Source organism: Falco cherrug, chromosome 4 (genome assembly GCF_023634085.1).
Source record: "Falco cherrug isolate bFalChe1 chromosome 4, bFalChe1.pri, whole genome shotgun sequence".
Classification (NCBI taxonomy): domain Eukaryota; kingdom Metazoa; phylum Chordata; class Aves; order Falconiformes; family Falconidae; genus Falco; species Falco cherrug.
In genome coordinates this window covers 85,584,584-85,607,989 of record NC_073700.1, presented here as the reverse complement: position 1 = coordinate 85,607,989, position 23,406 = coordinate 85,584,584, and the positions used below count along the sequence as shown (strand labels likewise).

Sequence of the window (23,406 nt, the reverse complement as noted above, 5' to 3'; positions counted from 1 at the left end):
CTACTAGTTTGAGTCCCAGTCTTCCCTTTGTTCAGAAGCATTAGGTTTAATTTTTTAGTAGCAGGCTTGGTGATTCTTCTGGACATCCTGATAATGCAGTGCTTAGTTTGGTGCCTGTTCCCCCCAGGAGCACAGAGATTCTGAGCACTTGTAACATGTACTGGCCTCAATTTATGGATGCAACCTCTTGTCTCCTCTGAAACTCTAGCCTCTTTAAATACCTAAATTTACACTTAATTTAGGTATCTTTATGGGTATCATTCTGGCATTAGAAATGTGAAGTGGTAAGAAAACAGACTGTTCAAGCCATAATCTGAAATCTTTGAGGGGAATGCAAATTCCAGAGAAGAAAGCTGTCATTGAATTCTGTGGTCACCTGGGAAGGTATATACAGCTGAGAAGGGAGGAAGAGCCAGGGTCTGAAAACTAGAAGTGAATTGAGAAGGGGTTCTTCATCTGGGTTTGCATTTTTGGCCTGAGGTACAAACTTGCATGTCTCAATGTGTGTGGGGGGTTTGCTTCTGGAAAAAAATACCATAAAAGCTTTCCCTTTAACTGAGAAGATTAACTAGGTGGAATATGTCTTCCTTATTCCAGGAAAAAGTATGTGTGTCTCCAACTTTGATTTTTACGCACTCTGTCTGGCTTATTCAGAGCACTTGTCAAAGAGGAATATGACAGAGACACTACAAATCTGTTTCTCTATGATTTATAGTTGAAGTTACCAAATAAGGAAAGTATCTCCTTAGTATCTTTAAAAATACTTATACCACAGTCATGCTGTGTTTGCTGCTCTTTCTGGGTAGCAATATGTTAAGCTAGGAAATTAATTACATTTGATGTATACCATGGATCCACAATCCTGTGACATAGTTTGTCTGGATAAAATTCAGCTGTGAGGAGCTGAGGTATTTGAAACAGGGGTTCCTCTGTGGGTTAGAGAATAAGTTACCATTTACCTGCTATACTGAACAGAAAATTTCTACTCTGACCTATCAGTCACCTCTGTGGAAGTTCTATGTGAAGGAGGTTTTTGAGCTTACGTGAATGTATGGGGGCAATATTTTGTTCCAAAGGAGTTAAACGTGTGTAATTTACATTCCATGTCTCTGTACCTCCATCCTGCTCCTCTTCTTCCTTCCTGCTCACCCAAATAGCTTTTGAAGAAGTAACTTTTGAGCAGAGGAATAGAGTACTGAGAGATAATCATATCAAACAACTTTCTTAGAGGTCACCTGAGTGACAGTGAAGGTGAGATAGATACTCAGTGACCTCACTAGAGACAAGGCTGCAACGTTATTTGAGATTTTACTGGGTGTTGGAGAATTCAGTCTGAGAAGAGGCCTTAGAAATGCCTTTACCACGAAGAAAGATGCAAATGGAGCTGATAATCAGCTGAGACAAATCTGAGAGAAAAAACACCTTGTTAGTTCTTGAATTCCTTGTTCAATATAAACAGCAGTAATTCTGTCTTCTAGAATAATTAGCCAAATTTATAAGTGCTTTTTCCTTATGTCTTAACTAAAAACTCCTAGAACAGTTTCTGAATCCTCAGGGTCATTCATATCTGGTTTACATTGTGTATTTTGGTTGCATTGCCAAGTCATGCAGAAAGCAGCATTTGTGATGTCTAAGTCACCTAATTACATGTATTTGTAATTACATACCACGGTGAATGTTAGAACAAGCAGTACCCTTTACATGTGCAAGCTAGAATCAGTCTTAATTTTCCCTCTCCACAGCCCTAATTCATATGTGAATCGCTTCGTATTGGATGGGTGAAGCAGTGAAGTACCATCAACAGAATCTGACTCCTGAGGTTTCTTTCCGTCCTAAAGGCTGTTAGATATTTCTCTTTCTCTTTTTGCATGACTGTGAGTATGCGTGCACACACACGCACATGCATGTATGTATATAAACATGCAAATTTTACAGCAGTATACCTTCCTGGCCCTGTGTGATGCTTTTTTAATGTCTTAATAACTCTGTCCTTATTTCTGCTGTGTGTCTTTTTCACATTGTTTATGGTCTATTGAACGCTTAGGTGCACGTTTTGCCTTTCTGCTTTAATCACTATTTTATCCCTTCTGTGGTTATGTGAGTACGTTCCTTTCTGCATTATAAGACTTTCAAGTAAACTTATTTACAGTAATTTCTTTCTAGTACTACTTTCTTTTCTTAATTTTCTCTTATGTAACAGAAGCTATTTCAAGAAAGCAACTGAACTGGCAAAATGATAGGCATGCTCACAATATCTCTTATTTAGATATCGACAGATCTTGCATTCAAAGTGAACATTATTATCTTCGCTTTTCAGATAGGGTAGCAGAAGTACAGAAGCAAATTGTCCACAGCGTCCCAGTGTACTAGTGGTAGAGCTGGGGATGATCTTCGAGTTCCCAGTCTCCACCAAGTGCTCATTCCATACCAGTGTCCCTGGTCTGACTCACAGCAGCTTGTAGCAGCTCACACCAGTGAGAAGTGGAAGCGTGTTTATTGATTATGCAGCTCCAAGAACAATCCTCGTAATGTAAAGACAGATCTAAACCGTTATCTTTATCTCAGAGTTACAAACTCTGCTTTCTTTAACTGTTTCATCTAAAATACCATTTAGTCTTAAAACTAAGCTCTGGGACTTTTCATTTAACTTTATTATCTTTTCTGCTTAAAAAAAAGTTAAAGCAGCTCATTTCATTATATAGGATGAAGATAGAAAAAATGGATTTTATTGAAACCTACATGTCTTTTAGTGGTTTAATGTTAGTGTATTTAAACTGATAAAAGCATCAGCGTCAATATGAAAAAGTGAAAAAATCTAAACCAACTCTTCCTAAAAACCCTTTTCAGTAAAGGGATACTATAGTGACATTTCCATTTTAAAATTACACGGGAAAGGTTCAATCTGTCAGCAGTCTAGGATATTACTTGTTTTACGTGAATGCAAGCATTCTTCTCTTTGCCCTTTTAAAGAAAGTGTCAAATCAGTTCCACTTTCTTTTCTGTTGAGGGAGGCTAAACTAAACATAATGTTAGTGAAGTCCTGTGTTTATAAAATGCTGAAGACAATGAAATGATGTTCATGTACCACCTTCAGCTATGCAGTGTTCAAACAGCTTATTATCTGGTTTGTCTTTACAGGAAGAAAAAGACCCTGAAGAAAAACAGAAAATACTTTAAAAGATAATAATTTTTACATAGAGGGCAGTTCCACGTAGAAAAGGTATAATTATTCCAAGCACCAGGCTCTGTTCGGGTTAGGTTTGGTTTTGTCTTATCAATTGAGGTTATTCCTGATGATGTGACAAGTTTTGTAACAGTAAATACTTCAGCTTCAGTGCCTGCCTGAATCGAAATGTCGCTGCTAATGTTAGTAGTTGGTAATTTCATGTTGGAACACTACTCGTTTTCATTTCTGAAAACTTTTGGGTACTCAGAACAGTAGTTGGAAGGGCTTTTACAGGAAAGCCTAGGAATGGTGACAGACCGTTACCAAGATTTGGGAACAGGGAAGTAACTAAATATCATGAATAGGGGGAGAGGCAATCTGGAAAATACCAAAGCTGGTATGGAGCTGGAGCGTGAAGCTTTTACAAGGACCCTGAAGTTTCTGGCTCTGTCTCTGAAGTTCATATAGGAGGCAGGGCTCAGAATGACCCTGTTCAGTTTTGGAGGCATTGTTGAAGCTTTTCTTCTTAATACCTCACAGGAGGAGAATAGATAAAACAACAGAGATGTTTTAGGGGAAGTTAAATACGTGTGGTAAAAAGGTTTCTATAGTGTCAAGTGATGTATCAAAAGTTTTTCATGAGTTATTAATAGTAAACCTCTTCATAAACCTTTCCTGTTCAGGAAGAACAAATGGATCTAAAGTGTTTCCTGTTAATTCCCATTTATAAAATGTAGAAATTCATAGTACCTTTCAACAGGAGTAAATCCCTCCTATAGGGTGTGCAGATATATCCTTGAGTACTGTACTGTTTTGGCTCTAAGGTCCAGTTCCAGGAATGCAGCGTGTAACCCATCTTTCCTACTGTTGAATTATTTTAAGGCTTCTGATTGCAAAGTTATGGCAAAGTACACTTCTTGTAATACAGGATAACAGAACTTGTCCCTTCCCAAAGAGAAACACCCAAATTTCATGTGAAGGAAACAGGCCATTGGCCTGTTCCATTGCAGCTGTGGGCACCAAAACACACTAAATATCTTTGTGTTAGAATGATTTTGTGCAAAATGAATGCCTACAAGAATACGGTGCATCACATACGGAGAAATTTTCTGATGTAATCCTTGTATAGTCTACCGGGGCTTGTATTTGATCTGTGAAGATAATTTAAAGAAAAAAGACAGAAGCAGAAGGGGATTTCTGGAGAATGCATCGATTTTTGTTTGTTTGTTTAAAAAAGATAAACCTCATATCAGTCTTTGAGGGGGAGAAGAACAAGGGGAAAAATATCATTTATTTAGGCGGGTCAGGGCACGGGAGAGAGCAAGGATATGCTCGTTAACAAGACTGTGGAAGCTAATAAGGAAGCCATCTACTGTTCTCTCAACTTAGTCAAAGGCTAAATAAAAACAGAAAACACGGGGCAACTACAGGCGATTTACTGTTTTCTTTGAAACCACCAATTTTGTCCTATTTATAAGTATTTTTGCTAGGAGAGGTGATTCTCCTCCCCCCTCCAGCCCCTTCTGCTTTACAGCTTCTCCGATAGCAGCTATTGCTGGTGTAACCGCCTCCGTGCTGGGGAGGTGGTCAGGCTACACTGCCACACCACTGTTCCCAATGACTGTCCTACGTACACTGATGGAGCCCTGGAGGTGGAGGTTGTAGCTGGAAATCTTAAGCAGCCGTAGGTTTTGACACCAGGAATTTCTCTGCAGTTCAAGGCCTGAGAGCTCAGTTTGTTGCTGGAGATTTTCATAAATAACCTGGTTTATTTTTTGTCTATTTGACAAATGAATGCTGTGGTGTTATGAAATATCCCATAAGTTAGGAGTATTTTGATGAAATTTGATTTAGTTAATGGGATGTAAGTTTATTTTTATAATTAAGTATATTAAGAAAATTGTGCTGGTACAGCAAATTTTAACTGCAGTTTATAATAATAGTCAGGGCATTTTTTAACATCTCAAGTATGATTTCTTCCTACTAAATTGAGATGCTTGTCTCAAGAATAAATGACAGGTTTTTGGCTATTGGTGAGATAGTTTTATTAAAATGTTTAGCAGTTTTCTATATCCATGAGTGCAGAAGGACTGGTTTTACAGAGAACACTTTCATAATTCATAAACTGCAGTGACCTGATCCTTCAAGCAGTAGGTGCGTCAACAAATTCACCTTTTTCTGTGGCTTCTTTTTTTTATCCTGTTCAAGGAGACTTATTTAATCTAAGTAGTGCATATAGGAACACTTCCTTACCGGTTCTGGGGATTGGGGGGGGTGGGGGGTGGGGGGTGTCCCACGACGTTTTCCCCATTTTTGTAGCATTGTATGGCCTTTGAACAGTCAAGAGAAACTTGTAATATTGGTCAAATATTTTGAAGCTGAACTGGGTCTTTCTCTTTTTTTCTCTTTCTTACCTAGAAAGAAGTACTGGGGTTGGAGGGGAATGGAAGGTATTAAGATTGTTGCAAAGTAAAAGTGGGTGGATGATGCTACATAGAAATGGTTTAGCCTCTAGCACTGCTTTCTGCAGCCCTTTGACTTTTCCCTGACCTTTAACTCTAGATCTCTTGGCTGACACCAGCAGTGTTCGGAAGGGGCAGAGGGGTCTGCAGTAATTTAACTCTTCACAAATATTGTGAACATGAGGTAGCCTGGGGTGATGCTTGAAAGGCCCCTGCAGTATTCCCACCGTAAAAAAGGCAGTAGCATGGGCTCAACAGAGGTAGAGGTTGAAGGATCTTCATAGCAGAGCTGCACTGGCAACCAGGCTTTGCTAGTCCTGATGCTCACGCTTTTCTTTTTTTTAATCAGCTGCCTTTTAATTTGGCTTTGTCACTGCTAAGGAGGGGACTCGGGGGATGGTCTCTTCAACTTGCCTAAAGAACCCATCAAGCATCCCTTTTAAACAGCTAAACAACTAAGCACTGAACAATTAAAGCTCAATATTTTGTGCAAATTAAATGTGAGCATAAAATGTTTACAGCTTCACAAGCACCTCCAGTTTAAGAAGTCATGCTTCATTTCTTTTTAAGTGCGTGGCTAAATTTATATGGTCTGGAGGACAGTGTAGAAAAATAAAATAGATTCTGTAATGGGTGTAAGCTGACATTATTCAGGCTATGTTTAGCTTAGCTGCTATAGATACTGAACCTATTCTGAAAGGGAAAGTTGGCATCCAAGATCCTAACCTCCTTCCTTCAATATAAGAGCATCTCCAGCCTCTTAGACAAAAAAAGGCATAAATTCTTCTTTCTGCAAACCTGCACTCCCGTGGAACAAAAATAATTCTGTACTGCCCAAGTATTCAGTGAAATCACTCAAAAGAGGAACCATTTGCAGAACAGGGCCTGAGAGGCACGGGAAAAATTTTCCATCTTTAGTTTCAGGTCTTATATCTTTCCCTTGAGTATAATAGGACAGGCTATTATCCCCTTGTTCATCATGAAGATTAATGTTCAGACCAGCTGAAAATACTACTGTTCTGTTGAGACCTATCAGGAGATCTTCAGACCTGTGTGAACTCAAGTTTAAACTTTTTAAAGAGCAGAGCTAACGTCTCATCCTCGTGAGGCACAAATGCCTCTTTCGCCATGATCTCCTCTGTGATGCTGCTGCAGCAGGGTGAGGATGCCCTGCAGCTCCGCGTTATTTGTGGCATCTTTTATACAGGCTTCATCGCTAAATGTTAAGATATGCAGGAAAAGTGCCTGAGCCATTAACTCTTACTCAGATGAGTAAAAACAATAGCATCAACCATTAATGGGAATGGAGATATTTATTATTTTTTTTTAATTTTATGTATTTTGTACGGAAAGTTTTCCCTTAAAAATCCAGGGTTCTTTTTTAAAAAATTGCTACCTAGATATAACATGACAGAATGGAAAGAAAAATAGGCAGAAAATTGATTTATTTTGAAAAAGTCATCTGGTTTAGGAAGCTTCAGGAAAAGAACTCACCTCTCGTAGTGTTGAAGTTGGCTTTCTCTGTGCTTCTGGGTATAAGCACCTGTGCGCTGCGGGCAGGGCAGGAGATCTGCTCCATTGCCTTGGAATACCGCAGGGTTGTTCAGCCTCCTTTGAAGGCTTCCCAGGAGGGGGGAGTGGGATGGGGGCTCTGGCCACCACAGAGATTCCCCCAGAGACCCCCCAGCTGGACAGGGGGACATCTCCGGGGGGCCATGGCCTGTGGAGAGCCCCTGCTGAAGCAGTTACTGCGCTGTGGCCCAGGGAGGCCCGTGGCAGAGCAGGTCCCCGTGCTGCAGCCAGCGGAGGGCCCGGTGATGAGGCAGGTGGACGTGCCCCCAAGGAAGCTGCAGCTTGTGCTGAGGAACCCACGCAGGAGCTGCAGCCCGTGGGGGACCCACGCTGGGGCAGTTAGTCCCTGGAGGACTGTACCCCGTGGAGAGGACCCCATGCTGTGGCAGGAGAGCATGAGAAGGGAGCTGCAGAGAGGAAGGGGTATGGGCCGACCGCAGCCCCCTCTTCCCCTGCACCATATGGGGGAGAGGGGAGAGAGAGGAGTCAGGAGTGAGGTGGTGAAGATGGGCCTGGGAAAAAGAGGCGGGGTGGAAAGGTGGGTTTAGTTTTGTCTTCTTTTATTTTTTCCCCTCTAACTTGATTTTTAATTGGCAATAAATTAAACTAATTTTCCCCAAGTTGAGTCTGTTTTGCCTGTGATGGTAATTGGTAATTAACAATCTCCCTGTCCTTGTCTTGACCTGTGAGCTTTTTCATCTCATTTTCTCCCCCAGTCTTCTTGAGGAGGGGGCATGTGAGAGCGGCTGGGGTGGGAGCCCGGCTGCCAGACAAGGGTAACCCACCACCCAACTGTAAAGGAAAGCAAAGAAACGTTATCAGGGCTCATGGAGACGTGTGACGGCTCACACGCTGTTATTGATACGTGTCTGGGGATATAGGTCCTGCCTGTGGGCTACGGCTGGCAGGCAGAACTTGCAGTGTCTCTGATCCATCAGGTCCTGAGGAGCCAGGACCCTACAAGACTGTCCCTCTGCCAGCACGCTGCAGCAGGAGCCACGGTCCAGCAAGACTCCTGGATCCAGACTGTGATCTCTGTCCCTCTGAGGGAACAGTGGAGGCTTTCAGGAAGAGTCTTCACAGCAAAGAGCCTCTTCCCTGTGCCATGTCCTTGCCCCGGCTGGCCCTGCAGGACAGGGCTAGCCTTCGGCACAGGCTGCAGGCTGGCTGCGGTTGAGGAGCGTAGGATGACCAGCAGCAGCATGGTCCTGCCGGTAGGGAAGCAGTGGGTTGTAGTTGTGTTGCCATGCTGATCTCGGGACAGCACAGAACCGTGTTGGAGGGAGGGGAAGGAAGGCTATTTCAGTAAAGACTGACAGCCAGGGTTAAGTGCAGTGTGAAATACAAAGCTCATAATGAACAGATTCTCTTAAAGAAGATAGGATCACTTTTTTTTCCCTCCCTTGAGTTATTCATTGATGGGAGCTTTTAGTTTGTTTCTTTTTTTTTTTTCTTTTTTTTTTTTTTTACTGCTGGAGGCAGTATACGAAGAGATTAAAAACACAGCATGTGCCAAACACAGCTTTTGGCACTAGATGCAAGTGGATATGAGATCGTTAAAGAGATTTGCTAGACCATTTTAGCATAATCTTTTGAGGGCCTCTTGCATTGCTGCTAATACAAATCCAGGGTTACTTTCTTTGGGATATGATAGCTCACAGTGATTGGTTTTACATTTCCATGGGGGTGATGCTGTGGTACCACTGGATTACAGTGGTTCAGCTGTGGAAACAGAAAGGTTAGCTTGATGCTGGTGAATGTCTTTTCATACTGTTATAAAAGATTAGAAGATTTTATGATTTTTTTAGAAGACATGTGGTTGATAGCCCTGGAATCCTTGTTCATGCACAGAATAAACGTGCTGAAGTCAAAACCAGCACACATTTTCCTCAAAAGATTCAGTGAACAGATTGGTCTAAGAATTTTAGTGCACTTTTGCCTACTTGCAACAGTGTGGCAACATTCTGGAGTAGGGACGAGCCCTTCACCCAGAAAATCTGAGGCAATAAGGAATTCCAGTGACCCTGATTTCACACGCAGCCTGAATTGCAGAGCTGTGCTGCAGCTGAGAGGCAGCAGCAGCACGGGAGTTACTGCTGCCCCTGCTCCACCTGAGACACAGGCAGTACTGTGTGATCAAGGTCATACAGGAACACTCAGCACAAGAACAAGCAGTCAAATTGCCATTGCTTGGGGTTCAGCAGTTCACGTAGATTTTGTAGATTAGGTTTCTGTAAGTAAGCAAGAATAAAGTCAATGGTTATGAAGTTTATGTTCCACAAAATTTATGCCAGATGATGAACTCTCAAATGTTCCATTTACCTGCAGGAGAGAGCAAATCCAATGCACTGAAGTGGAATCAAGTCATTTGACCAGAGACGTAAACACAAGTCAATAGTAGAACCAAGATTAAAATGTTTCCAGCTACTCAATTCTGTGACTGGATTTTGAAATTATCTTTCCCTTTTCCATCGTACCATCATATATGTTGCTTGTTTTAAGCAGAAAAATGCAATCTGCTTTGCATGCTGGTTGTCATTAGCAGAAGGAATTAACCTCTTACTTGAAATAAAAGGGTTACAAGAAGAGAAATCGCTTGAGTAAAAATGTAAGGAAATGAACATAAGAAGCAATAAATGCTTTATGAAGGAACTGGAACAGTATAATATGAAGATTAGTAGAATCAGTGAGGTGACGATGAAGCTGATTGAAGGTTATCATCTCAGGTACACAGACAGGATGGCAGCCTTCGGCTGAGACGTCTTGATCCCATGAGGAGTCAGATGACCGAAGCAATGACCAAATTCCAGCTAAAGAGGGTTCTACCCAAGCAAAGTTCAGATGCTTCCATGTGGCTGGGCATATCATTCCTGTAGGAAGTGAATACCATACCTATTTATGTAAAACACCGAGCTAGAGAGACAGTATAATCAACTAAAATGGACACTCTCTTCCTATATATTCAGCATTGGGTTGTGGGATTTTAATAGTTCGTTAAATTTACATTGCAGTTTTGTGGATGAGAGGAAAAAAAATGACTGTGATCTGGCCAGCACAAGAGCTCTAATACAGAATTGGGAGAATGAGCTAAAATCTACTCTGGCTCATTTGTTACCAAGGAAAGTGCTTGCTGTGTTTTAAAGTCTTCAGTATGGAAGCTGATGCAGAGATCGGAAAAGATATATCCGGATTTTCAAACCACATCCTGAGTTGACAAAATTGCCTTACGAAGTAAAAAATGCTTTTCTTGTAAACTGGTTGCAACCGATAAAGTGTCAGAGTGATAAAGCGATAATAAATGTAGCATTCACACTACTAATTTGTTTGCTTTTCAGCATATATTTATATAAATATGTATCTCAGCATATAATATACTTTAACATACTCTGTATGTTACTACGATAATTTTATTCTCTGTATCATATTCCTCAAAAATTTAAAATTAGAGAAATAAGCTTATGAATAGTAGGAAATTAAGAAAGGCTGTGAAAGGTGAAGAGATATCAGTGGATTGAGAAGGTAGGAAAAGGAAGCTACATCTGAATCACATACAGTATCTGACCTGTAATTAGCGTAGAAATATCTTGAATATTAGCGGTGGATGGATCTCCACGGTCTCAGAGGGAAGGAGGTTTATTCGTGGCTCCAGAGCTTTTACTACACCTAGATTACTGTTGCCTTCCCTTTTTCCTTTAGGGGAGGTCTTTTTCACAACTTGTTCAGTGCTGCTGGCTGTTGTCAGTAAATGTGTTCCCTTTCACTTACCCACCTCTTTGAGACTTAAGCACATGTGTTTGCGAGTCATCTGGCTGAAACTGAGCTCACGCAGAGCAAAGTCCTTTGAGTTGTCTGTCCAGAGCCCTACCCATACCCTGGGAAGAAGATTTCTTATTGGAGGTAAGGAGCACGGTTTAGGAAAATGGGCATCCTATGCTGTCAGTTCCAGCCTTGGACCTTGCTCTTAGATTTCACAGCAATGTTGACATTATCAAGCTAGATATTGTGCTCTTTTCACCCACCCCAGGCAGTTCCCAGCGTCCTATGTCCTTTCACCCTTCTCCTTAAAGACATGTTCCTCAGTCATATAGTGAATATCTTCTTTGTATGTAACCCATCCATACCAGGAGGAAGAATGTCAGCTGGACTGTTTGTCGCAGAGGTAGTGTTTTGCAAGCCTGCAAACAGTTTACAGCATGTTGTCCATTCCGATAGTCTCTGTGAGAGTTGGAAACAGGAACGCGAGCAACTTCATTCCGATGTTGTGGCAGCCCCAGCTCCGCTTGGTTAGTGCACTCTCCACACTACAGCTTAGGGGAGCAGGAAGGAATGCATCCTTGAATTTCCAGCACAAAGTCTTTCTTTATGCTTCCTTTCTCCTTTTGACCACCTTTCTGTTTGGTGGTGACTCCTAAAACTCCTTCAAGAGATGCTAACGTTTAAGTGTATTATTTAAAGATGACTGAAACCCACCCTTAGATCTTCATCTCTTTCTAAATTAAAGCTCGATAGCTTTAAAGATGCTGTGCAATGTGTTGAAGTCTAGTTGTAAATAGTCTTAGAGAATACAGTGTCCTCTACACTGTGCCTGCTATGTTCTAAGCTATTCTTTGTAGTTATTGAGGATTTTATATCCTTTTTTCAGGAAATGAATGACACTGTGTGAAAACAAATTGTGTAAGGGGACTGGTGACAGGACATTTAAGTGAAGCATGGACATTTCAAGTGAAGTACGGAGTGTTAGTCAAATGCTGCCTGCTGGGCTGATTAGCAGTAACAGTATAATTCTGTAGCCCATGTTCTACAGGAAATCATAGCAGAAAAATGAATGGCCTTTTGTGTCTGTAGTGTGCGAATATATAAACGTCCTGTGCTTTGGTATTCACTTTATCTTAGGTTCTGGAATGACCAGGAGTCGTGTATGTGCTTTCCTGGTACATCTATTTTCTTAAGTGCTTGGCAGAGCAAGAGGAGCAGTGATTGCAGGGAAGGAACTGATTGGTTTCTTAGCTTGTGAGTTTTGTGTTGTGTGTTTTTTTCATGGTGGTGATAGCTTCAGGATGACAGGGCTCTGGAGGGTTTTGTTGGAATTAGTGATTTAGTTAAATAAACAAAGTGTGTATACCCAGACCTTCAAATAGAGGGTCTAAAAGTCCTTCAATGTCTGGCCGCCTGTCAGTGCTGCCAGGAGATCCAGTGTAAGCCAGGTCTGTCAACCATCACAGCAGTGCCGAATTTTAGCTTTTCTGTCTATCTGCTCCTCTCATACGCCAGCTGGATTTATCTGTGTACCTGTCACATACTTGTGCTTTTATTTTTCACAGCCCATGCAAACCCTATATAATAGCTACCTTCCCTTTCAGATATCCTTATTAGCGTTCTCCCAACATGCAAGAACCCCAAACCGCTGTGTTAGGAATGCCTTTTTGACAGATCTACTCCATGCTAGGTTTGTTTTATTTTCTTACTTTTTGGGAACCAATCCACAAGCTCACTGTGCTGTTGCTATTGAGTAAGGAGTAGGACTTCAGGATCACTTCTGTTGTACTTTAAAATGCAGAAGGTTGGGAAGTTTTGATTGTTTTTTGTTGGGATTTTTATGTTTTTCTTCAACTTGCAGTACTCTGGCAATCTCTGTCACAAAAAGCTGCAGTCACTGATCACTTCAGTGTTTGAGATAGGTCCTGTACTTCATAGTAAGTGCACGTGTGTGAATAACAGAGCAGGATTTTTCTGACATTCTGACAGTTTTACAAGGGAAAGGAGACACATTCAGAATGTTAATGCATCATTTTAATTACAAGTCAGAGGGAACTCTGTTTTTCCTTCATCCTTACCTTTTAAACTGTAGAAAACATCAAAGCCAAAACAAACAAGTTCATGTGTGGTGAGACATATATGCCAAGAAACTATAAAGCAGCTGCTCAGCTTTTTGAAGGTTAGTCTAGTCTGGGCTAATATTTAAGCTTCAGTCCCATTGCTCACAAGAAAAACAACACACGTGTGGATCCTGATCCTTTGCAAAGCCTCTTTTACTTCACTGTCATTCCAGGTTAATGTAGCAGATTTTCCCCATGGCCTCTGTTGGGGTGGGGGCATTTTTACTCCTAGTTATCTGGTAGGGAACTGGTGTTGGTGGGTCTTTTTAGCAGTATTATTTTCAGAGAAACAATCCACCCTTTTAAATCACAGTCATCACCAGTCAAACAAATGCCTTTTGTTTCTACACTGGAATAAAATAAATAAAATGGAAAACATAGTAGCTTAGCTGGGCACATAGGATTTTTACCTTTTGCTGTTTTGTCTTCTGTTTAAGGATAGGTTTTCCTGCCATTCATACCCTGTTGGTTGTACGTTGTTGGGTCTGTGTGATCTGTAATCTGCACAGAAAATAGGTGCTGTCTGCAGTACAAGAATAGGGGTTTTGCTTCAGCGTTTGCTGCTAATATGATGTATTACACTGATCCATTCTGGCTTCTCAAGTATTTTCCTAGTGGTGCTGAGAAAGATGGTATAATTCTTTACCAAAAGGAAAAGAGCTTAATATTCATGCGAACCAGTATTCAACAGAATCGTAAAGCCCCAGCCCTGGTAATAAAAATAGAAGCTGTTGCTATTAATACATCATTCCAGAAACACAGAGCACCATTATGTGGCTCCTGGGTTGAGTAAAACTTCATGCAATCACAGTAGCCATGGACATAAGCCCTATAAAGTTGGAAACTTCAGCAGATGGCCATTGTCAAGTCAGCTTCTAAAGACTTCAGAGCTGCAATGTGTTAAGGCTCTAGATAGGACTTACCCAGTAGTAGCTTTTTAAAATACAATTACTGAACATAACTGATCCACATTATGGAAGTAATAATAATAACACTTTGCACTCAATGACCTTTTATCTGAGGACCCAAAAGTTCTTAACCAAGGTTTTTTTAATATTCCCTCTCTGCTTATAGGAAATAAAGTGTTCAGAGCCTTGATGAAGTGTGAGAGAACTGAAGAGCAGCAGTCCTGCCGTCAGCAGTCAGGTGCTGCTCCCTCTGGGTCTGGGAGCAGGACAAGGGAGCACTCTTGTCCCTGTCCCTGACAGCTGGGACATGGTGTCCCGGTCACTTCGGGTGCAACCTCCTGCTTCAACAGTACTTTTAATCTTAGGTAGAACCAGCCTGCGAGTGGGTTTGCTTGTACGTTGAAGTGCTGTGTAGCAAGATCAAGAAGTGACATATAATGACCCTCACCTGACATTTCCTTTATTCACCCTGTAAACTGTGAGGATAGCACTGAAATGATGTTGAGATCTGGGGATACTAAGGCTCAGATATACCACACTTAGCTGAGGAACTTAGATGCAGAGTGATATGTCTTAGGCTCTGTCTGTTCAGGGCAGACAGATAAGTATCTCCAAAGACTGGCCTGTATTTTAGGGAGAACAGTTATGTCCTTTTTTAAAAGCGCCACATTTTGACCATGAATTTGCTGAGCTTTAATACTCAGCCTCAAAATTCACATAATGTATTTACTGGTAATGGGAGTAAATAACAGTATTTGACATTTTCTTTTGTATAGTCAGGTGTTCTTTTTCTTTTTTCTTTCCCAAAGTGGATTTTATTGTTGATTTTCAGGTCTAGAGATCATGCCTGAAAGTTTTCTTGGTGACTGTTTTTTGTTTTATCTTTTAGATCGATGTGATTGTGACTTTGGGTGGACTTGGAGGACGCTTTGACCAAATAATGGCATCAGTGGAAACGCTTTTTCATGCAACAAATATCACTCCTTTTCCAGTGATAGTTATCCAGGAGTGCTCACTGATTTACCTGCTTCAACCTGTAAGTGTTGTGAAAAGTTTCTTCATAATAACACTGACCTTCCACCCACCCTGGTCCTGTAGGTCTTGCACCATTAAATGCTCATTTTCTTAATTGTATTCTGTAGGGTCAGAGCCTAAATATAAAACATTGCAGGGAAGTGGACAGGAAATGATGGGCTCTTCATTCCTGCCTTGGAAAAGATTGTGTTTAATTTGTTTGGGACAGATTTGCATAAAAGGAGAGGAACATAGAAATCCAGAAGGTATGAAAACTGAATTTGGGTAAATACAGGGTTTTGATTATAAATGGAAGGGGAAAAAACCAAACCCAAACCCAAACTTTTTAATTAGATTCCAGTAAGTATAAATTTAGCATACAGCCCTTTTGCATGTTGAGTAGCCACAAGGATGCCTGCAGGAACGGAAACAAAAGAAAGATGTAAGGAAAATATGAGCAAGCTCCTGACAAGCACATCAGGCAGAGCTCTTATGTGGTCTGAGTGGTGCAGTTCGTTATGATGGGAATCCAGCTAGCATCAACAAGGGAATTTATTTAAGATGTGTTATTTTTATGGTTTTCAGGTCTGTTGTTCCATTTATTGATTCATAACACACATAAAAGATCTTGCTGGGCTTCTGCTTATAAGGTTTAATTTAAAGGCAGATATAAGCATGAGAAAGTCTTCTCTAACAGTGGTACATTTATTTGTTTGGAAATACCTTTTCCTGATGTCAGGGTTTCTAGAAGCTTGACTAACTTCCCCATTTTACCTTGGAAAGCTTATTTCTTTAAAATAAATACCATTCACAGACAATGTGCCAAAACCCTGCACCACGCATGCTTCATTGTAATTTGAGAAAAACATTAATAAGGTTCTATGGGGCTATAGATTTAAATCCACAGGGGCAGATGGTGTATTAACAACTCTGAAGTACTGCGTCTGCAGGAAGGGTAGTAGATGCAGGAGCTCATTTGCCGGTATGGTGAGGAATGACTGATCCTTAGTTGCACAGCTAAATGGACAGAGTAAGGGGGAAGGAGGGCTCAGGGATAACTGTGGTTAAAAATCTGGAAGTGAGGAGTAACTCTCTGGCAGTTATCTGTGGGTGCAGTACTTTACTGACCACTGCAATTTCATTTTAGGATATTTTAAAGAACAGTGAAAAGCTGAAATAAGACAGAGAATTCCCGATTTAGCCTACAGAACACTTAGATGAACTGGAAAGACTTATAATTATTTTCATCCATCTTTTCTATAAGTGGCTTTAAAATGCCATGCCTATGGTTGCTTTCAGAAGAGTCTTCAATGAATAACTAAACCTTTTGTAACTTGAAAAAAATTCATGATCTGTGCATTTAAAGAGAAAAGGGAGGTTGCTAATTGTTTGGGTTTGCTGGAAACTTCATGTTCTGGTTTTAATAATGCCATACAAGAAGCATTTAATACGTTTTTGTTGATGGGGGGAGTTCCACAGGATACTATTTTTTTCTGCCGTTCCTGGCTGTCAGTCTGCATGGCCAGTAACTGGCTGCTGTAACTTCAGGCTATTTCTAGTGTTCAGAAATAAAGGGCAGGTATAGGGGGCAGGCTGGTTAAACAATCTTAATGCTGACTTTGACACAAAATTGCTTTTCATTGTTGGTTTAAACTTGTCACTGTCAGCATCTTCAGTCAACTGTCGTGGTACCTCCAGATAATAACATTAATCCTGCATGGTTTAGATAAAAATCAAGTGAGTAGTTTATACACAGAATGAAACAAGTGTCCTAAGCTTGGAAGTACTGGAGTTTTTTGTATGGAGTTCGGTGTGATATTTTTTTCTTGTAAACAGTCATGATCATGACATTCTTTTTCCCCTCTCCCCTTTGTAATTTAAAATCAAGGTAGGAGGGAGTTGAACACAGTAGGAGACCCACTGACTTTTTGAAATGCAAGTCTGGAAACTGTGCAACAAATGAAGCAAGGTTTTGAGATTCAAATGCTAATGCAAATGATGAAGTTAAGAGCATGTTGCTTTTTCTATAAAATGTAAATCTGAAACCTTTCTCTCTTGGGGAAAAGAATGATGTTTATTGGATTCTTTGGATGAAATATATGAGCAAAATATAACTATGCTTTTGCTTCAAAATAATATTAGCCCTCCATTCACTACAGCAGGAGACTAGTACTGGTTCTCTATCACGTGTACCTAGACAGAGGCTAAAATATTTGGATAGAGCAGAAAAACTGGTAATCCCCTAACAGCCCTAGAAAGGATACTTTTTAGTTAGTTACTAATGCAGAATCTATGAGGAGGATGGTGTGAGCAGGCATCTAAGTACAACATAAAATCTATCAAGTAATCACTTTGAAAGAGTTATTTCATGTTATTACAGTGTTGATACAGAAGGGTAGAGCAGAAGAAATAAATCAGTATTTAACACACTTGTAAAGGGTCCGCAGTGTTGTAGGAAACAGGCTTATAGACTTGCTAAAAGCCTTCAGGGTGACAGTGAAAGATGGCAAGGACAATGCCTGATTTGAGATCCACTGCAGACTACCAAGCAAGGAGGAGCAGGTAAACAAAGCCTATTTTCATCAGCCAACAAAATTACCCGAATACCGAATGCCGGGGTAATTGGTGTTTTGAGTACTGAGGCATCTCTTGGGAAACAGACGAACAGACAGTGCAAGTTTTTGAAATATATTGATAAAAATGTTTTGGCATGGAAAATGAGGAAAACTACAAAGAAGTAAACTCTTTTATATTCATTTCTGACCTGTAAGGATGATGAGAGATAGAGGTGAGAAAAAAGACAGGAAGAATTACACCCTGTAAATACCTGTCTCCGTGGACCCTATGGAGAAATTGGGTTGTAGGTTGAGATTTAGGTATATTCTGTAGGTATCTAAATTTAGATAAATGAATTCCAATATAGGTCAAATTACTAAACAAATATTTAAGAAAAGAAAGCAGGCATAAAATGGGGTGCAGTTACAGGAGGGCCAAAGCAATGAGAATGTAGTTTGTAGCTGCAGAAGTTATAAATTGACAGTGAAAGATTTTCTTTCATCTGAATGGGAAAGAAAAAACTAATTATAAACAGCCTAAATGTAATGCATCTTCTGCTCAATCTTCACTAAAGCAAAATACTCCATGAGCAGATAACCAAGAGATAAAATCAGTACCAAAGTCCGAAGACTTTAAATTGCTTCAGAGAAAAAGCAAATAAAAGATTGAGCTGCCTTTGATTTTGCCAGCTCCAAGGGTCGTTAGTTTTTGTGTGCCATGGAACACTAATTAGGATAGGAATCAGAAACAGGGAGACTGTAAGAATTCCAGGAGATTATGCTTGCTCTGAAGCAATTTCTAATGTGATGATTGGAATTAAAAGAAAAGAAAAGAACAGAAAAAAACCCCACCCAAGTGTCTTTTTACTGAATAGCCATCATATTTATTTCTGTAGTTGGGGGAGGGAGGAAAGCCTGAATTCTTAATAGAGAGTAATTACTCTTTATAAGCAGGAAATTTTATGCAACAGTCCGTACATTTTATGCTCAGAATTTTGGTAATATCAATTACCATTAGAATATACCCTGGCTGAAGAGCATTAGGCCCTTAGAGTCATGTTTATTATGCTGGCCATGCTCAGTATGAATGGCTTAAGGTTTCACATACATACTTTCTCATTTTCTGGTTGTGTGCTTCTCAGGAGTACAGAAACATTAGCTTCTGTACACTGAGCATAAATTATCTTTTATCTGTGAGTTTTATGGCAGTTTGTAATACAAGGTAATAGGATTTATGACCAAGAAATGAGAAGATGTCCAAGAGTTAATGAGGCCTGTCTTTTACATATACTGAGCAGTTCATTTTTCCCCACACAGGATTCCAGCCCTGGGATGTAGAGAAGAATTGCTACCTACACATGAAAATGTGTTACAGCAGCACATTTTTGTCAGTTAGCTAACTCTTTTGAAAGAGTCCATGAATACTTTGATAAACCTTTTGCTTGAACACAGCTTTTCTTGTGAGTGTATTTCTCACAGCCTTCCCTGTGAGAAACGATGAATAATTTAACATCATAGATAGTGGTCCAGCAGCTAAATATAAGCAGTAAGAATCAGGAGTCCCATCCCTTATTCTTGCCTCTTTACTACCATTTCATTGAAGTAAATTGTATAGTCTTTTGATCGCAGTCTCCTGGTTTGTAAATTGGATAAAACCCACGTCCTCTCTGAATGGCTGCTGTGAGGCTCGTTTGGTTTTTTACAAAACGCCGTTACATCCTCAGTTCTGCAATGAGGTGGAACATAGTATTATGGTAACAGGAACAACAGTGCTAATAAGACCCTTAATTAACATAAATATTGCCATGCCGTAGGCTGTGCAGCTGGTTGGCTAGCCTGGTCCCCAGTTAGGGTTAGGGTCAGTGGGAGCCAGCTATCGTGCTGGTGGGCAGTGCCTGGGCGCAGTCTGGGTTTAGCACTGGCCACGAAGTGCTCACCGAGCCTGCGGAGGGTGCCACCTCTGCTGGGGACAAGAGAGAACAGCCATACGCGTATGAGCAGTGCTGTGCCCGTTCGCCTGAAGCCCAGAGAGCGTTACCCGAACCCTTGTGCAGATGCAGAAAAGCCGTGGAGATCTGCTCCTGGGTGGGACGCTGCAATGGATGTAAGGGAGGGAAGGTACAAGACTGGAAACTTTACTGGAGTTTGTTGCTGCGCTTCTCTGTGCCAGTGTTATTTGGTTTGCCATGTGTCCATGCTTGTAAAGTTTAATGGGAATTTCAGGGTATACACCTCCAACTTTGGAGTTTTCTTCTGGCAGCCAGAATTTCACAGGAATTTCAAGAATGAATTATCAGATCGGTTCCGTACTGCCTCATAAGTGTAAGAAGTAGATCTGGCTTTTGCTGGCACTCTGGAGAAATCCTTAGTGAACGTGCCTCTTCTGGGGGATGACTTGGGAATTTAGAAATACAGAGATAAGCTTTAACGTCTCTTTTTCCTGTATTATTAGCACATTTTTGTGGGTAAATTCAGTTGCACAAAAGTCCCAGTTGTCAAGGAAGCAGTTTAAACATATATTTAATATTTAAACAAAATATTTAAACATATATATTTAGTACTTGAAATATTTATTGTCCTGAAAAGCTGTCTTTCCTGTTCGCTATCTGCTTTCAAAGAGCACTGTTGCAATGTAATCTAGTTGACAAAGCAGTGAGTCTCTGTGCCTCGAGCTCCCTGTAGGTCACTTGAATGAGTCTATGAAATTCACAAATATACAACTTCTTGTTCTTTGGTAAATAGATCTTTTTGTGACTTTTCCTGTGAGAAAGCCAGCCATTCAGCTGGACAGAAACACTGCTGATATAAAAAATATTAGCAGTGGAAAAAGTCTTACTCAAGCCCTTCTCTGGGAGCCTGACTCCTTTACAGAAACCTTTGTAGCAAGGGGGTTGTGCTTCCCGGGATTCAGCAGCACATTTAAATGGCTTTTCAGGAAAAAAAGTTGTTACACTGGTAGTTTAGCTGCCTTAGTTTCCTTCTTTGGTAAGAAAGTTTGAGGATTTGGTGACAGCTCAACTTCCGTTCTTAAAATAAGACTGCTCAGAGTTAGACCCTGTGTTTTACTTCTTCTCTAGGAAAATCCAGCTGGGCTAGTGATCATTCATTCATTCTTACCATGTATTTTTGTAATGGGCCTGTGTAAATGGCTCCAGGTCCAAGCAATTAAGGTTTATTTCACGGTAATTTATGGCTATGAAGTGGTGTGGCTTCATGTTTACCACAAGATTTCTGTATTTTACTAGATATCAGTAATCCAAATTCAATTCATTTTGGTCAATCACATCTTGGCCTCAGGAAGATTTATTTGCTATCTTGCTTCTTGCTGTTACAAAAGGAAAATTTTAGCGGGATTTTCTCTTAACAGCAAAAGTCTTTGTAACTTGGTTTTATTCCAATGTCAGCAAATGTGTAGTATGAAATATACAAAGCATATATAGTATCTTAGAAATAATAATTTGCTTTTGAAATTCTCATATCCTTTGAAGCAGTTTATTTATCATCAGTTAAAAGTGCAATTTGCATCAGCTTTATGAAATATTTGGAATTACGTGGCTTTTTTCACGGACACTTTTGCAGATGATGACATCTAATAGTTATGGATTGCATCTGTATAATGGAGACTCATGCAAATTTTTTAAAAATCAGATTCATAAGTCAGTTTGTTAGCTTGCAGGTAACCACTTTAAAAAATTATAATAATAAAAAAAAACCCAAACAAAAAAAACCTTATCTATCAGGGAGGAAAGGAAAATACCAAACTATCATTGCCAAGTACAAGAGTAGTGTTTACTAAATGTTGTTTTCAACTGCTCATAATTTTTAAGAAACAAGTAATACTCTATAGCAGCTTATGTTAATCACACAGCTTTTTTAAAATTCACATCTTAATTGTTGTCTGCAAAAGAAGGTGATGTAAGGAATTTAATTGGATGACTTATGTATTTCTAAATTCTTGAGTCATCCAGTTTGATTCTGAATCAATAGCTGGTGTTTGGTAAGTTTCAAGGTTCTGCTCTCAAGATTTTTCAGTCTTTTTTCCAGATTTTTAATCACTTACTACAGCAGCTGATGGTTGATCACCTAGGAGAAGATTGACCCTTAATAAGGTCTTCCAGTGAGGTTCCTGCTCTCAGTTGTTGCTCCTAGCTGATGCAATATGGTCTTGTTAATATGGTAATATCTATTTTGCTGCCTTATGGAAACCACCAGAAGTTTTCTGTTAAAAAGCTGATTTTCTTAGAGCTGAGATCTTTCCCAAACCTGCCAATTACTTGTGTTTCCTTTGAAGTCTTAATCTCTCCTTTCATCCCCATCTTAACAAACTTCTTTCCACACTGCTCTGATACTTTGGGGGTTTTGCATGCAATGTAGTTGGGATTAATAATTTTCTGTACTCTGAAAAAATTCTGCTGCACAAGTTGTCTGCCTTATGTTAAATGATCAGCAGCAAAACATTTGACATTTGCTTACTGGTGCAACCTGATGATTAAACTCAGATCCATGGGAAGCTGCTGAAACGTTCTCCTATTTTGATGATAACAGTAAGCTGAGGAAGACCACAGCAGTATCTTCACTTGCTGTGTGTTCATTTAATCTTTCTTCTGTAATGAAATAGCAGAAAGCTGGAGTGTGCGTGCATGTAGGTGTTCATTCTAGTTTTGCTTGGTTCTCTTTCCAGGTAGGACTTTGATCCTGTATGGACATTTGTAGCAAGCTAAAGAATTACTAAGCTTTCTCTGAATAGATTTTTGACAAAAAAAAAAAAAAAAAAAAAAAAGGGGGGGGTGGCATTTTATCAAACTGTTAATACAAATTTCAAATACTTTATACATCATTTAATGAGCTTTCTAAAAGGTACCATAAATTGTACTTTAAAAAAGAAAAACTATTCAGATGCTTGTCTGTATGAAGATCTCATGGAGTGGTGCTTTTGTAGTATTTTTATGATTATTACTGCAGTTTAAAGTATTTGTCTACCGCCTGATACCTAGAGGGAGTAATACAATGTTTAGAAGTTTCAAGGTTAACCATTAGACATAAAGAACTAAGGGGACTTAGAGGGATAATTATGAACACTTTCTGTAACTTGCCTGATCAGAGGCCCCTCCCCTTACTAATTAATCATCATACAGCAAGATCTTATTTTCCCTTTCTAATTTTGTTTCTTCTTCTTTCCTTTCCCCTACCCTCATCCCGCACCCCACCCCCTGATTTTTCTTGGATCCCATCAGATGTCTTTTCTTGGTACATCATGATATTTTATTTTTTTATTTTAGTTTTGTAAAAAATATTCCTGCTTTAAATTAAGCAGCCACTGCTACCCTGAAGATTTTTCCCAGGATTTGTCTCCTCCCAGCAGTTGCAATTCTGTGCTATGAAGCATTAATTTATCAATGCCCTTTTGTCATTACAGCTTCGCCCATTCCTCTTGGGTCTCACAGGATTTCCTTTTGGTTCTGTTGTACCAATGACCAGAGTGGCCTCATCTGTGTACTACTGGAAACTATTGGGGTGATGTCTACTGCAGCATGCCTATGAATCACCCTGAAATTTTTGCTGAGTTGTAACTCTTTGTTCAGCTTTACTTGTTAGCCCAGATTTCTCAAGTTCTAGGATTCTGTGCTACCCACTAAGTGACACTGCATCTCTGAAGGCATGTTACTGCCTTGCTTGAGGTGAATTTCACCGAAATTTTAAAAGAAGAGGTTTCCCCTTTGAGTATGAAATGGATTTCAGTGATAGTTTGGCGCTATAGGATTTTTTCATTCCTCCCTAGCATTACAGAAAGTTCTGCAGGGAAACTAACAGGTCTCAGAAGTCTGTAATCTGTGACAGGGCCTCCTCTGGAAA

At 40.1% G+C, this 23,406-nt stretch overlaps 1 protein-coding gene across 7 annotated transcripts in view; it reads left to right on the top strand.

Moving 5' to 3' along the window:
• TPK1 (thiamin pyrophosphokinase 1) overlaps positions 1–23,406 on the top strand; it is a 313,127-nt gene that overhangs the window by 187,441 nt on the left and 102,280 nt on the right. For 6 of the 7 annotated variants that reach the window (XM_055708511.1, XM_055708509.1, XM_055708512.1 and 3 more), the window contains one exon: positions 14,874–15,020. The exons of the other annotated variant lie outside the window; for it this stretch is intronic. In XM_055708511.1, the coding sequence (XP_055564486.1) occupies positions 14,874–15,020 (147 nt within the window). The remainder of the gene's footprint in view (positions 1–14,873; positions 15,021–23,406) is intronic. 7 annotated transcript variants of the gene reach the window in all.